General features: G+C 46.8%; 1 protein-coding gene across 5 annotated transcripts in view; it reads right to left on the bottom strand.

Annotated features, from left to right (window-relative positions):
- Positions 1-450: 450 nt before the first annotated feature.
- Positions 451-18470, bottom strand: part of gabra6b (gamma-aminobutyric acid type A receptor subunit alpha6b) — a 33169-nt gene continuing 15149 nt past the window's right edge. For 2 of the 5 annotated variants that reach the window (XM_076986945.1, XM_076986944.1), the window contains exons 9-10: positions 17999-18270; positions 451-665 (exon numbers count right to left, since the gene is read on the bottom strand). In XM_076986945.1, the coding sequence (XP_076843060.1) occupies positions 587-665; positions 17999-18270 (351 nt within the window). In that variant the 3' untranslated portion in view covers positions 451-586. Of the gene's footprint in view, positions 666-1412; positions 7579-17998; positions 18271-18470 lie in introns of those variants that run through there. The other 3 variants (XM_076986941.1, XM_076986942.1, XM_076986943.1) reach the window with 3 other exon arrangements.

The raw sequence follows: 18470 nt of genomic DNA, 5'->3' as shown, positions 1-18470 counted from the left end.
CACACACACACCAGACACACACACACACACACACATACATACACACTCACACACACACACACACACACACATACACACATACATACACACACAAACACAGATACACACACACACACATACATACACACACACACACAAACACAAATATACACACACACACACACACACATACACAAATACACACACACACATACACACACACACACACACACACACACACACTGCTCAGCTGGTAAACCTTCATTCACACAGAAGGATCATTAGGTTGCCTAAAACATTAATTGCCAACTATCAGGGACTTGATTGTTTCTGCATTACTTTAGCTGGGCCATGTTGGAGTGGGGGGGGGGGGGGTGGTGGGGGGATTGTCACTTATTATCTGGGAATTAAATGGTACGTAATTAGCCTGCAAGAGATGAAAAACATGTGTCTGGTAGCTGAACCCACGGTGTGCATCATTGTCAAAGACAATACCAGACCACTCCACTTACTGGGATACTGGCCATACAGTGCTTTTGAAAGCCCTGATGATGGCGATCTCTCAGCAGGGCACTGCCCTCTTCTGATGAAGATCTGGCCGGTGCGTTTATGTGTTTGTCTTCTCTTGCTCCCCCAGCTGCTGCGTTTGAGGTCTGATGGAGGAATTCCTCTCTGAAGGTGACACTCTGTGGGAGCGATGGAAAGTAGACCAGGACTGTGAGAAGGTCGTTTGTCAGGGATTTGGTGCTATTTTTAGACACAGCTCAGGAGGATGTAGAATTAGACCACGCCGGCAGTTTTAAAAAACCAAGAGTGATTTGCCATATTAATTGGAGACAGAACCATAGTGACTGTGAATCTCACACTATTGTGGAATATAAGAGACTAATCATAGGCGTGAGCATGGATCGCTCATCTGGACTGTGTCATCAGGTGTCTGGAGACACTCACCACAGGTCAGGGTGGTTCTAGGGCTGTGACAGGGTAACAGGGTGATACGGTAACAGGGTGACGGTAATACGATAACAGGGTGACATGGAGATCATTATTGGTATCTTGTGTGAGTGTGAGCTAGTTATTATTTCTAACATACAATAACACAGTTAATAATGTTTACAGGCAGTGCCATAGTTCTTATTACTAAAAGACAGCTGCAAATTACAATAACATAAAGATGAACTGTCAGAGGGGGAGCCAGGAGTCAGTGTGTGTGTGTGTGTGTGTGTGTGTGTGTGTGTGTGTGTGTGTGTCAGTGAGTCTGCAGCCTGTACACCAGTAGGGGGCGCTGTACCCTTTATCACTGGTGATGGTCACCAGAGCCCTTGGCCATGCCCAGAGTGTGATGAAGGAGTTAGCTCCTCCTTCCTGCTTTCCTTAAAAACACAGAAAGCAAGTGTGTGTGTGTGTGAGAGAGAGAGAGTGTGTGTGTATAAACATATCTGCTGTCTCATGCATTTGTGCTTCATGTAATCAGTATAGTTTGTCTTCCTGTAGACATAGTGAGTGGATGTGTTTCTGATGTTAATACGTGATATTAAAACATTTATGTGCTAGTTTGTGTCTCCACTCACAGAATCACTGCTTTTGGAATTTGAATCCAATTTTACACACACTAGATCAATCCCAATGTGAATTTACACACACTAGATGAATATCAATGTGATTCTACACATTAGATCAATCCCAATGTGAATTTACACACACTAGATCAATCCCAATGTGAATTTACACATTTGATCAATCCCAGTGTGAATTTACACACTAGATCAATCCCAATGTGAATTTACACATTTGATTAATCCCAGTGTGAATTTACACATTAGATCAATCCCAATGTGAATTTACACTCACTAGATTAATCTCAGTGTGATTTTACACACGTTTCTTTCTTGCTGTCCAACCTTTGAGATCCAGACGTGCACATGGTTCAGTTTGAGGATCTCAGTCTTGTTCTATAGTAACTTTAGTAATGGGGATCTGTTTGGGGGTTCAACTGGGACTCTTCCTCACACCACCTGCTCACCCCTGATCTTTCTCACATTTTGTCAGTGAACCATCCGATTGGTTCTCATCCATTTCCTGCTACTACTCAGATTTCACTGTGAATATTCAGTTTTTACAATTGGACTTCAGTTTTTACAATTGGCATAGGAAAGACTCGCATTCTGAAGTCCACTATCACACACTAACATACACTAACTCCACTAACATACACTAACACCACTATCACACAGTAATTCCACTATCACACACTAACACCACTATCACACACTAACTCCTATCAGTCACACAGTAATTCCAGTCACACCGTAACTCGTTTTCCTTTATCTTTGTTTAGTCTTATCGTTTTTTCACAATTTAATAAGAAATTATATATACCAAATCAGCATGTCAGTGAGACAGAACCAGAAGATGTTAAACTGGAAACATTTTAGTATTTGTACTTCACTGAAAGAAAAAAATTAATCCACCAACAACACAAATATTTACAAATCATAAGATTCACATCTAGAGTTTAGAGTTTCCTCAGAGCAACGGCATCCCAAAGCTGACAAGATACAGCGGATTAATAAAATAGCTTGTGGTAAAGCAACTCAGGGTGAATATGTTCACACTTCAGATTGTTACAAGGTGTAATCCAGGTGTAATCCAGGTGTAAACCAGGTAAATTACTCTGTGCAGATCTGTAGAGAAAGAACATGGACAGAAGTTGGACCAGAGACGAGAGGGACTGAAGGAAAGAGCAAACACAACACTGACAGCTAACACACGTCAAACTCCAGCTGTAGCCACGCTAACCATGTAACCACGCTAACCATGTAGCCACGCTAACCATGTAGCCACGCTAACCATGGCTGCTTTTACAGCTTAACATTTCATTTCACATTTTAAAAGTACATTATGGACCATAAAGAAAATGATAAATAAATGTACATAAATATAAAAGTACTTTATGGACTATAAAGGAAACCAGGTCTTCTGGACTGAGATTGATGATGTAATTCCTGGGATCTGGTGGAGCCACTTAGGGGTCTCAGCCCCAGATGACCCCGTCACCATGGGGACGACCTCAGTGTTCAGCTTCTCTTCTCTTCTTTCAGGCTCTGCAATTTTTCCTCATTGGATGTGTCCATCACTTCTGCTGCATTCTGGGTAATATCTGCTACCACTGCTTGGTTCTCCAACTTGTTCATCTGTCTGGACCTGCAGGTTCCTCAGGATCTCAGACAGGTTCTTCCCCATCATTCTCAGCAGACCCTCCTGGACGTGGGCGTGGCCAGCTCATATAGCACATCCTCCTGGACGTGGGCGTGTCCAGCTCATATAGCACATCCTCCTGGACGTGGGCATGTCCAGCTCATATAGCACATCCTCCTGGACGTGGGCATGTCCAGCTTATATAGCACACCCTCCTGGACGTGGGCGTGGCCAGCTCATATAGCACATCGTCCTGGACGTGGGCGTGTCCAGCTCATATAGCACATCCTCCTGGACGTGGGCGTGTCCAGCTCATATAGCACATCCTCCTGGACGTGGGCATGTCCAGCTTATATAGCACACCCTCCTGGACGTGGGCGTGTCCAGATCATATAGCACATCCTCCTGGACGTGGGCGTGTCCAGCTCATATTGCGCATCCTCCTGGATGTGGGCGTGTCCAGCTCATACACCTCGTATATGTTCCTATGTGTCTTTTCTACTGTCTGGGTATATTCGAGTGTGTGTGTGTGTGTCTCTTCTGTCACACAGCCCTGCTTCAAATAACCTAGTATCTACTGCCTGATCTTGTGTTGTTGTGATTAGTGTCTCTGTGATGTCATGATTAGTGTCTCTGTGATGTCTGTCAGTAATGTACTCAGTGGGGGGGGGGGGGGGGGGGGGGGGGGGCATATCTTGCACCACTGTCACAGGATCAGACATGAACCACAAATATACCTAACACATGCACACACACATAAAATGAACATAAACACACACACACACACATGCACACACACGACATCAGTGTAGGCAAGTAACTGTGATGTGTGTGTGTGTTGGGGGAGGGGTCTCTGAAGGTCTGATCTTGTCCATCTTGTCTCCTAACATGAGTGTGAGAGTAACATTAGCGTGAGAGTAACATGAGTGTAAGAGTAACATCAGCATGAGAGTAACATGAGTGTAAGAGTAACATTAGCGTGCGAGTAACATTAGCGTGTGAGTAACATGAGTGTAAGAGTAACATCAGCGTGAGAGTAACATGAGTGTAAGAGTAACATTAGCGTGCAAGTAACATTAGCGTGTGAGTAACATGAGTGTAAGAGTAACATCAGCGTGAGAGTAACATGAGTGTAAGAGTAACATTAGCATGAGAGTAACATTAGCATGTGAGTAACATGAGTGTAAGAGTAACATCAGCATGAGAGTAACATGAGTGTAAGAGTAACAGCGTGAGAGTAACATTAGCATGTGAGTAACATGAGTGTAAGAGTAACATTAGCATGAGAGTAAGATGAAAATACATGAGCAGCAAGTCCACATTTACATCAGTAGCGAACCGTGATCATTAAACCTGGGCCCGCTACCCACCCCCCCCGAATTTTTTTTTCCTCTCCTAGTAAACTGCAATAAAGAATAAACCGAGATGACAGTATAGCTTTAGAAATGCAATAAACAATAACATTTGTACTAGATAACTTGTTAAGCAAAATAAGTTTCCAAACAAAATAAGGTTTCACAGCTCCGTGGTTCTCGGAAGCGGAATATGTAAATGAGAACGTCAAAGGACTGAATCGAAACTAGCTAGCGGTGGTGGTGCTAACGACAGCTAGCGTCGCCACAGCGGGCGGAAATTATCATACAGTTAAGCCCGCCCACTAAGAGGGAAGATATGATTGGTCAATTTTACTGTCATTTGAAACTGGTATTGCGCTGAATTATAACTGCCAGGCCCTCTGTAAACGAACAGCGGGCATCACAGTCCTGATAGGGGGAGACACAGGCTCACAGGCTTCCACTTAACCCCTCACCTTCCAACACAGATTGAATAGACACGGGTGAATAATTTTTTTGCTTATATTTTTGTATATTTTTGTAATTGTTTAGATGTCGATAGTAAAACTGTAAGTAGATAAAATAAAATTGGATAATTATATATATAATGTTTTAAGAATATTTTAGGCCCTCTGAGAGGGCGTCGAGGGCCCTGACGGTTCCCCACTGATGTACATACAGTGTATTACATGTACACGTGTACATACGGTGTATTACATGTACGCGTGTACATACGGTGCATTACATGTACGCGTGTACATACGGTGTATTACATGTACACGTGTACATATGGCGGCGTCCATATCCACACGCTGTACACACTAACCCAGTCCTGGATCATTACGTGATGACATCATTAACCATTACTGTCTGAGACTTTCAGACTCGAATTCCAACCTGAGGTGTAGATAGAAGCTTCTCACGCTGAATGAGGACAGAATTGTTAAAAACTGCACAAAAAGGAAAAAACAACAAACCTTCACAAAAAAGAACAAGCAAACGAACCCAGAGAGAAGGAGGATGAAGGAGATCACACGAAGAACCCAGAGAAGGAGGAGGCTGAAGGAGATCACATGAAGAACCCAGAGAGGAGGAGGATGAAGGAGATCACAAGAAGAACCCAGAGAGGAGGAGGATGAAGGAGATCACACGAAGAACCCAGAGAGGAGGATGAAGGAGATCACAAGAAGAACCCAGAGAGGAGGAGAATGAAGGAGATCACCTGAAGAACCCAGAGAAGGAGGATGATGAAGGAGATCACACAAAGAACCCAGAGAGGAGGAGGATGAAGTAGATCACATGAAGAACCCAGAGAGGAGGCTGAAGGAGATCACCTGAAGAACCCAGAGAAGGAGGATGATGAAGGAGATCACACAAAGAACCCAGAGAGGAGGAGGATGAAGGAGATCACATGAAGAACCCAGAGAGGAGGTGACTGAAGGAGATCACATGAAGAACCCAGAGAAGGAGGATGATGGAGATCACACAAAGAACCCAGAGAAGGAGGATGATGAAGGAGATCACACAAAGAACCCAGAGAGGAGGAGGATGAAGTAGATCACATGAAGAACCCAGAGAGGAGGCTGAAGGAGATCACCTGAAGAACCCAGAGAAGGAGGATGATGGAGATCACACAAAGAACCCAGAGAGGAGGAGGATGAAGGAGATCACATGAAGATCACAGAGAGGAGGTGACTGAAGGAGATCACATGAAGAAGCCAGAGAGGAGGAGGCTGAGGAAGATCACACTTCCTTCAACACTGGAGCCCATACTTTCATTTTTTCTTTTTTTTCCCCATGGCTACAGCTTTCACTCGCAGTGTTCTGACCTACATACAAAAATCAGCAACCCAAGCAATCTAATCTTCAGACGTCAGCTGTGGGAATGACAGCGAGTGATCTCTGTTTCCAGAGGGCCGCAGATCCTTCTAAAGGGCACAGGTAGGTGTGAGTGATGATGTGTGTGAGGGGGAGAGTGTATCTATGGAAACGTGTGAATTAGTGTTTCAGAAGCACTAGCAGAGGCAGCATAAGCATAATGCAGATATCCATCCTGACAACCTGATCCACATGATCTACAACATGAAGGAGTAGAGACTTAAAAAAAACACACGCTGGAGAACCCCCCACATGCTGGAGAACCCCACACACGCTGGAGAACCCCACACTGGATAACCCCACACACGCTGGAGAACCCCACACTGGAGAACCCCACACATGCTGGAGAACCCCACACACACTGGAGAACCCCACGCTGGAGAACCCTACACACACTGGAGAACCCCACACACGCTGGAGAACCCCACACATGCTGGAGAACCCCCCACACACTGGAGAACCCCACACTGGGGAACCCCACACACGCTGGAGAACCCCACACTGGAAAACCCCACACACACTGGAGAACCCCACACACACTGGAGAACCCCATGCTGGAGAACCCCACACGTGCTGGAGAACCCCACACTGGAGAACCCCACACACACTGGAGAACCCCACACACGCTGGAGAACCCCACACTGGAGAACCCCACACACACTGGAGAACCCCATGCTGGAGAACCCCACACACGCTGGAGAACCCCACACTGGAGAACCCCACACATGCTGGAGAACCCCACGCTGGAGAACCCCACGCTGGAGAACCCCACACACACTGGAGAACCCCACGCTGGAGAACCCCACGCTGGAGAACCCCACACAAGCTCAACCTCAGGCTAATGCTGGCGATCAGGTTGATAGCATGCTCAGCTTGCATGTGTGTGTGTGGGAGGGGTGGGGCATGTGAGTGTGTATGGGGTGTGTGTGTGTGTGGGGAGGGGGGGCGTGTGTGTGTGTGTGAGGGGAAAGGGTCAACACACACACACACACACACACACACACACACACACACACACACACACACACACACACACACACACACAGGCAAATTCAAAAAGCAGTATGGCTCTGACAGATCTCCTCATCCCTCCATCTCCTCATCCCTCCATCTCTCCATCCCTCCATCTCTCCATCCTTCTGTCCCTCCATCCCTTGAGAGTTGTCTGGCATGGGGTCCTCATGCATCCCTGTGTAAAAGACAAGAGAAGAACACTGAGCAGACTGTTCTGTACACACAGACAGACCAGCGTTCAACAGGAAGTGTGTGTTCAGCTGTTAGCACAGCTGCTCGTGTGAATTCCTCACACATTAACACACAACAGCTTCACCATAGTGTTCATCGTGTTTCATATACACGTATTTCCTTAGCACACACAAAGGGGTAGTCTTTAGTACTCAACTCTACCCCACCTCAAACCCCTCCCCCAAACACTCAACCCCTCCCCACCTCAAACCCCTCCCCCAAACACTCAACCCCTCCCCACCTCAAACCCCTCCCCCAAACACTCAACCCCACCCCCACCCCCACCTCAAACCCCTCCCCCAAACACTCAACCCCTCCCCACCTCAAACCCCTCCCCCAAACACTCAGCCCCTCCACACCTCAAACCCCTCCCCCAAACACTCAACCCCACCCCCACCTCAAACGCCTCCCCCAAACACTCAACCCCACCCCCACCTCAAACCCCTTCCCCAAACACTCAACCCCTCCCCACCTCAAACCCCTCCCCCAAACACTCAACCCCTCCCAACCTCAAACCCCTCCCCCAAACACTCAACCCCTCCCCACCTCAAACCCCTCCCCCAAACACTCAACCCCTCCCCACCTCAAACCCCTCCCCCAAACACTCAACCCCTCCCAACCTCAAACCCCCCCCCCCAAACACTCAACCCCACCCCCACCTCAAACCCCTCCCCCAAACACTCAACCCCTCCCAACCTCAAATCCCTCCCCCAAACACTCAACCCCTCCCCACCTCAAACCCCTCCCCCAAACACTCAACCCCACCCCCACCTCAAACCCCTCCCCCAAACACTCAACCCCTCCCCACCTCAAACCCCTCCCCCAAACACTCAACCCCTCCCCACCTCAAACCCCTCCCCCAAACACTCAACCCCTTCACCTAGTACTTCAGTACTCTTCATTACCATGTAAAGCAGATATCCCTCCACTCTCTGCGTCTGCCTCCAGGACAAGAACTTCCATGTTTCATATAGACCAGAAAGCTTCTCTGCTGGAGGAGCCATCAGACCTGATGCAGATACAGTATTGATCTGCCATCAACAACTTAAGTCAGTGAATGTTACCTTATATTACCTCTCATTAAAAAGTTTTGGATAATTAATAAAGAAGTGGCCTTTTGCTCTCTCTTTCTCTCTCTCTCTCTCACTCTCTCGCCCTCCATAACTCACTAACATTTTCCATCTGTGGCATTTATAAGCTCACCTTAAAGACATAGATATAATTAACTCTAACCCTAGAAGAACCCACATCACATCACACAACCTTAACCCTAACCTTAACCTTAACCCTAACCCTAACTTATCCCTAACCCTAATCTTAAACCCAAACCCTAACCCAATCCTAAATCCTATCCCTAATCTTAATTCTAATCCTAACCCTCTCGCTACAAAGGTGTTTGGGTGTTTGGGCATTGGGGGTGTGGTCAACAGCACATGCACTTGCACATGCACTTGCTCACCAGAAGTATCGGTGTCACCAAACATCTCTGGTGGAGTTTGTAACTCCTGCATTTTCTGGGTTATGAAGACCTAGGGAGGAACTTTGTCTTCTCTGGGTAATGAAGACCTGGGGAAGAATACCTTTTCCTGTTCTTTGTAGTGTTCTCTCTTTTTCATGAAGTGAGACCCACAAAAACCCACGAATACTCTGCTCTAAGATTTAAACGTATCATCCTGAGTGTTGTAGAAGAATAAAGAAGCAGTTCATCATTGTGTCATCACTGGTCCTCTTATATTACAGATCCAATCCTGGCTGTGCTCATATTACAAGCCTCACTGTTCAGTCACAAAGATTTGCCTTGATGGTCTTGATGGTTCACGCTCATAATTGCCAGTGACCTGTGTCTTCTAGAATGGGAATTACTGCCATCACAGATGTTCTCAGGTGCTGCTCTGCACTACTGAGCCAGCAGGACGTGTGGTCCATCCCAAACCCACACGAGCAGCACCAAAGAGTTTCCACAACAGTGCACACGTTCTCACCACACATCACAACAGTGCACATGTTCTCACCACACATCACAACAGTGCACACGTTCTCACCACACATCACAACAGTGCACACCGTTCTCACCGCACATCATAACAGTGCACACGTTCTCACCGCACATCACAACAGTGCACACGTTCTCACCGCACATCACAACAGTGCACACGTTCTCACCACACATCATAACAGTGCACACGTTCTCACCACACATCACAACAGTGCACACAATCTCACCACACATCACAACAGTGCACACGTTCTCACCACACATCACAACAGTGCACACGTTCTCACCACACATCATAACAGTGCACACAATCTCACCACACATCATAACAGTGCACACAATCTCACCACACATCATAACAGTGCACACGTTCTCACCACACATCACAACAGTGCACACAATCTCACCACACATCATAACAGTGCACACGTTCTCACCACACATCACAACAGTGCACACGTTCTCACCACACATCATAACAGTGCACACGTTCTCACCACACATCACAACAGTGCACACAATCTCACCACACATCATAACAGTGCACACGTTCTCACCACACATCATAACAGTGCACACGTTCTCACCGCACATCATAACAGTGCACACGTTCTCACCGCACATCACAACAGTGCACACGTTCTCACCACACATCACAACAGTGCACACAATCTCACCACACATCATAACAGTGCACACGTTCTCACCACACATCACAACAGTGCACATGTTCTCAGCACACATCACAACAGTGCACACGTTCTCACCACACATCACAACAGTGCACACGTTCTCACCACACATCACAACAGTGCACACGTTCTCACCGCACATCACAACAGTGCACACGTTCTCACCACACATCACAACAGTGCACACAATCACACCACACATCATAACAGTGCACACGTTCTCACCACACATCACAACAGTGCACACAATCTCACCACACATCATAACAGTGCACACGTTCTCACCACACATCACAACAGTGCACATGTTCTCACCACACATCACAACAGTGCACACGTTCTCACCACACATCACAACAGTGCACACAATCACACCACACATCATAACAGTGCACACGTTCTCACCACACATCACAACAGTGCACACAATCTCACCACACATCATAACAGTGCACACGTTCTCACCACACATCACAACAGTGCACACGTTCTCACCGCACATCACAACAGTGCACACGTTCTCACCACACATCACAACAGTGCACACATTCTCAACACACATCACAACAGTGCACACGTTCTCACCACACATCATAACAGTGCACACGTTCTCACCACACATCACAACAGTGCACACGTTCTCACCACACATCATAACAGTGCACACGTTCTCACCACACATCACAACAGTGCACACAATCTCACCACACATCATAACAGTGCACACGTTCTCACCACACATCATAACAGTGCACACGTTCTCACCGCACATCATAACAGTGCACACGTTCTCACCGCACATCACAACAGTGCACACGTTCTCACCACACATCACAACAGTGCACACAATCTCACCACACATCATAACAGTGCACACGTTCTCACCACACATCACAACAGTGCACATGTTCTCACCACACATCACAACAGTGCACACGTTCTCACCACACATCATAACAGTGCACACGTTCTCACCACACATCACAACAGTGCACACAATCTCACCACACATCATAACAGTGCACACGTTCTCACCACACATCATAACAGTGCACACGTTCTCACCGCACATCATAACAGTGCACACGTTCTCACCGCACATCACAACAGTGCACACGTTCTCACCACACATCACAACAGTGCACACAATCTCACCACACATCATAACAGTGCACACGTTCTCACCACACATCACAACAGTGCACATGTTCTCACCACACATCACAACAGTGCACACGTTCTCACCACACATCACAACAGTGCACACGTTCTCACCACACATCACAACAGTGCACACGTTCTCACCGCACATCACAACAGTGCACACGTTCTCACCACACATCACAACAGTGCACACAATCACACCACACATCATAACAGTGCACACGTTCTCACCACACATCACAACAGTGCACACGTTCTCACCACACATCATAACAGTGCACACGTTCTCACCGCACATCACAACAGTGCACACAATCTCACCACACATTATAACAGTGCACACGTTCTCACCACACATCACAACAGTGCACACGTTCTCACCGCACATCACAACAGTGCACACGTTCTCACCACACATCACAACAGTGCACACGTTCTCACCACACATCACAACAGTGCACACGTTCTCACCACACATCACAACAGTGCACACGTTCTCACCACACATCACAACAGTGCACACGTTCTCACCACACATCACAACAGTGCACACGTTCTCACCGCACATCATAACAGTGCACACGTTCTCACCGCACATCATAACAGTGCACACGTTCTCACCGCACATCACAACAGTGCACACGTTCTCACCACACATCACAACAGTGCACACAATCTCACCACACATCATAACAGTGCACACGTTCTCACCACACATCACAACAGTGCACATGTTCTCACCACACATCACAACAGTGCACACGTTCTCACCACACATCACAACAGTGCACACGTTCTCACCACACATCACAACAGTGCACACGTTCTCACCGCACATCACAACAGTGCACACGTTCTCACCACACATCATAACAGTGCACACGTTCTCACCACACATCACAACAGTGCACACAATCACACCACACATCATAACAGTGCACACGTTCTCACCACACATCACAACAGTGCACACGTTCTCACCACACATCATAACAGTGCACACGTTCTCACCGCACATCACAACAGTGCACACAATCTCACCACACATTATAACAGTGCACACGTTCTCACCACACATCACAACAGTGCACACGTTCTCACCGCACATCACAACAGTGCACACGTTCTCACCACACATCACAACAGTGCACACATTCTCAACACACATCACAACAGTGCACACGTTCTCACCACACATCATAACAGTGCACACGTTCTCACCACACATCACAACAGTGCACACGTTCTCACCACACATCATAACAGTGCACACGTTCTCACCACACATCACAACAGTGCACACAATCTCACCACACATCATAACAGTGCACACGTTCTCACCACACATCACAACAGTGCACATGTTCTCACCACACATCACAACAGTGCACACGTTCTCACCACACATCACAACAGTGCACACGTTCTCACCACACATCACAACAGTGCACACGTTCTCACCGCACATCACAACAGTGCACACGTTCTCACCACACATCATAACAGTGCACACGTTCTCACCACACATCACAACAGTGCACACAATCACACCACACATCATAACAGTGCACACGTTCTCACCACACATCACAACAGTGCACACGTTCTCACCACACATCATAACAGTGCACACGTTCTCACCGCACATCACAACAGTGCACACAATCTCACCACACATTATAACAGTGCACACGTTCTCACCACACATCACAACAGTGCACACGTTCTCACCGCACATCACAACAGTGCACACGTTCTCACCACACATCACAACAGTGCACACATTCTCAACACACATCACAACAGTGCACACGTTCTCACCACACATCATAACAGTGCACACGTTCTCACCACACATCACAACAGTGCACACGTTCTCACCACACATCATAACAGTGCACACGTTCTCACCACACATCACAACAGTGCACACAATCTCACCACACATCATAACAGTGCACACGTTCTCACCACACATCATAACAGTGCACACGTTCTCACCGCACATCATAACAGTGCACACGTTCTCACCGCACATCACAACAGTGCACACGTTCTCACCACACATCACAACAGTGCACACAATCTCACCACACATCATAACAGTGCACACGTTCTCACCACACATCACAACAGTGCACATGTTCTCACCACACATCACAACAGTGCACACGTTCTCACCACACATCACAACAGTGCACACGTTCTCACCACACATCACAACAGTGCACACGTTCTCACCGCACATCACAACAGTGCACACGTTCTCACCACACATCATAACAGTGCACACGTTCTCACCACACATCACAACAGTGCACACAATCACACCACACATCATAACTGCACACGTTCTCACCACACATCACAACAGTGCACACGTTCTCACCACACATCATAACAGTGCACACGTTCTCACCGCACATCACAACAGTGCACACAATCTCACCACACATTATAACAGTGCACACGTTCTCACCACACATCACAACAGTGCACACGTTCTCACCACACATCACAACAGTGCACACGTTCTCACCACACATCATAACAGTGCACACGTTCTCACCACACATCACAACAGTGCACACAATCACACCACACATCATAACTGCACACGTTCTCACCACACATCACAACAGTGCACACGTTCTCACCACACATCATAACAGTGCACACGTTCTCACCGCACATCACAACAGTGCACACAATCTCACCACACATTATAACAGTGCACACGTTCTCACCACACATCACAACAGTGCACACGTTCTCACCGCACATCACAACAGTGCACACGTTCTCACCACACATCACAACAGTGCACACATTCTCAACACACATCACAACAGTGCACACGTTCTCACCACACATCATAACAGTGCACACGTTCTCACCGCACATCACAACAGTGCACACGTTCTCACCACACATCACAACAGTGCACACGTTCTCAACACACATCACAACAGTGCACACGTTCTCACCACACATCACAACAGTGCACACAATCTCACCACACATCACAACAGTGCACACGTTCTCACCACACATCACAACAGTGCACACGTTCTCACCACACATCACAACAGTGCTCACGTTCTGTGGAAGGTGCATGTGTAGAGGACACGCTGGACGTGTAGAGGACGTTTAGAGGACATGCTGGACATTTAGAGCACGTGCTGGATGTGTACAGGACGTGTAGAGGACATACTTTATGATTTGACCAATGTGGATTAGCAGAAAATTGCAAAACAGACTTACTAGTAGCTCATGTGTGCATCATGTGTGCATCATGTGTGCATCATGTGTGGAGGATGTGTGCATCATGTGTGCATCATGTGTGGAGGATGTGTGCATCATGTGTGGATCATGTGTGGAGGATGTGTGCATCATGTGTGCATCATGTGTGCATCATGTGTGGAGGATGTGTGCATCATGTGTGCATCATGTGTGGAGGATGTGTGCATCATGTGTGCATCATGTGTGCATCATGTGTGGAGGATGTGTGCATCATGTGTGCATCATGTGTGGAGGATGACACCGTTTCACAGGCCTGATATGATCAGGAGGAGAAGAAGGAGTTCTGCTTCTTGCTCCACGCTGCCCCTACTGGCTGATGACCACAGCACTAAATGCATGCATAGAGGCCTGAAGACACTTGAATTCCAATCTGACCAATGACATTTGTGTCGCATGGCCACAAATCAGATACGACTGCAATCTAGGACTATATGTGAAAAAAATTTAAATTTTGAAGTTTGAATTTGTGAGCATACATAAACTGAAAAACAAATCAGATCTGTGTGGGCTTGAGTAAATTCAACATGGTTATGTGACTGAGGTTTATAATAGTCCTCACATCTCTTACATCACAGATAGTGTCTCCATGACATCACAGTCCTCACATCTCTTACATCACAGATCCTGTCTCCATGACATCACAGTCCTCACATCTCTTACATCACAGATCCTGTCTCCAAGACATCACAGTCCTCACATCTCTTACATCACAGAGTGTCTCCAAGACATCACAGTCCTCACATCTCTTACATCACAGATCCTGTCTCTATGACATCACAGTGCTCACATCTCTTACATCACAGATCCTGTCTCTATGACATCACAGTCCTCACATCTCTTACATCACAGATCCTGTCTCTATGACATCACAGTCCTCACATCTCTTACAACACAGATCCTGTCTCTATGACATCACAGTCCTCACATCTCTTACATCACAGATCCTGTCTCTATGACATCACAGTCCTCACATCTCTTACATCACATATCCTGTCTCCATGACATCACAGTCCTCACATCTCTTACATCACAGATCCTGTCTCCATGACATCACAGTCCTCACATCTCTTACATCACAGATCCTGTCTCTATGACATCACAGTCCTCACATCTCTTAAATCACAGATCCTGTCTCTATGACATCACAGTCCTCACATCTCTTACATCACAGATCCTGTCTCCATGACATCACAGTCCTCACATCTCTTACAACACAGATCCTGTCTCTATGACATCACAGTCCTCACATCTCTTACATCACAGATCCTGTCTCTATGACATCACAGTCCTCACATCTCTTACATCACATATCCTGTCTGCATGACATCACAGTCCTCACATCTCTTACATCACAGATCCTGTCTCCATGACATCACAGTCCTCACATCTCTTACATCACAGATCCTGTTTCTATGACATCACAGTCCTCACATCTCTTACATCACAGATCCTGTCTTTATGACATCACAGTCCTCACATCTCTTACATCACAGATCCTGTCTCTATGACATCACAGTCCTCACATCTCTTACATCACAGATCCTGTCTCCATGACATCACAGTCCTCACATCTCTTACATCACAGATCCTGTCTTTATGACATCACAGATGTTGATCTTTTGTTGCTGCTCTAAATTAGCTCTGTCCAGGAACTGTATCACAGTAATATTCAGTATAAATATCCGGTGAATGTTCCCTGTAAACACCCTCTAAGCTCCTGGCACTTACGCACAGTGCGGTTGAGAAAACTACTCGTCACCCAGGGAGTTACGTCACTCGAGCGGGCGGTGCGTCAGGCGTGCTGGAGGACGCTGTTATCACTACACCCAGCTGGAAGTGCTTCAATGTGGAGCCCCTGGCTCTCCGCAGACCCCCCGCCTGACACTCAGCCTGACACTCCGCTCCACACTTACGCAACCCGTCCAGGAGGCACGGCAGCATCAGCATAATCCCGCCTGTCTTCGTGCTGAGTGACTGAACCAGGCTGTGAGAACCAGGCCAGCACCGCACAACTAAATGTCCCTGTTCCACACACAAGATGGTCTCTCCGGCTTCATTTACACAATGGGAACAAAACTGCACACCCCCGCATTTCTTTAAACTTTCAGCATTTGTGAAAGTATTTGAAGCTCTAATTGGTTTCTGAAGGTAAACAAAATTTGCATCCACATTGCTAACCATGCAAACTGTACATAGACCTCCTGAAAGTCAGCATGTCATTACTGTATGTGGCCCCTTAATGCTGCTGTTAGTTTTTAGAGAACTTTGTAGGTTGTTGGTTTAAAAAGGCTCCACAAACAAAGGAGGATTCACTGGTGATGCGACTGGACAGCAGCAGGTCTGTCACAAGCTTTAGAGCTGGAGCAGACTGACGTATGAGCAGGTCAGATCAGACCAAACGAAAGAAAAAGGTGTGGCAGTAACAGGTGAGGAGCACAGACAGGTCTTTCTGATGGGGTCCGCTGTCTGATAATGCAAATAACGTAAGGATTACATACAGACAGACCTTTCTGATGGAGTCTGCTGTCTGATAATGCAAATAACATAAGGATTACATACAGACAGACCTTTCTGATGGAGTCTGCTGTCTGATAATGCAAATAACATAAGAATTACATACAGACAGGTATTTCTGATGGAGTCCGCTGTCTGATAATGCAAATATCGTAAGAATTACATACAGACAGGTCTTTCTGATGGAGTCCGCTGTCTGATAATGCAAATAACGTAAGAATTACATACAGACAGACCTTTCTGGAGGGGTCCACTGTCTGATAATGCAAATAACGTAAGAATTACATACAGACAAACCTTTCTGATGGAGTCTGCTGTCTGATAATGCAAATAACATAAGGATTACATAGGTCTTTCTGATGGAGTCTGCTGTCTGATAACAGTGTACATTAGGTGTATAAGTATGAATTAGGTGTGTAAGAATAAGTATACATTAGGTGGTCAAACATATTTCATGCTTCTAAAATGAACAGGGAACACTTTCAATACCACACAAATATATCACAGCATATTTGAACAAATCAACAAAAAATCTAGAGGTGAAAGGAATTCAGAAAACATTTAGATTCAGCATACAAAAATGCCACCACCACCACCACCACCACCACCACCATCACCACCAGCACCTGAACCACCATCACCACCACCACCATCCTCCCAAGCTGGATGCAGGGGGAGTGACAGGTAGGACGTACCTGGACTCCATGGGGTCTCTGGTGAGGTAGACGATCCAGTAGACCAGGTTGAAGGCCCCGAACGACAGTGGGAAGAGAATGCGGGAGTACTTGTCGATGATGCTTGTGCCTGTTGTCATGGCAGCGGCAGGTGTGACTGACACCTGCTGCCGGGGTTCGGGTGGAGGCGGGGCCGTGGTGAGCCGTGTGGGCGGATCCTTCTGCGTAGGCTGTTCCTTCGGCCACAGTGAGTTCACCCTCTTCTTCAGCACCACGCCGGGGTCCGGCTCTGGCTGAGAATAAACACACAACATCCTCATCTTCATCTTCATCTTTACTCCACTACCAGGAACACCTCTGGGTTCATTTAGGGTTCATTTCCTTTGATCTGTGTATGTGGAGATATTTGTACTGGTGCTCTGACCTTCCGTGTGAAGTGTTTAGGGAAACAAAAAGCTAAAGAAAAGACATGAATAAGAAAAATGAGCCTCAC

The sequence above is a fragment of the Brachyhypopomus gauderio genome, unplaced genomic scaffold, assembly GCF_052324685.1.
Source record: "Brachyhypopomus gauderio isolate BG-103 unplaced genomic scaffold, BGAUD_0.2 sc50, whole genome shotgun sequence".
Taxonomy (NCBI): domain Eukaryota; kingdom Metazoa; phylum Chordata; class Actinopteri; order Gymnotiformes; family Hypopomidae; genus Brachyhypopomus; species Brachyhypopomus gauderio.
This window is presented reverse-complemented; position numbering and strand designations above follow the sequence as displayed.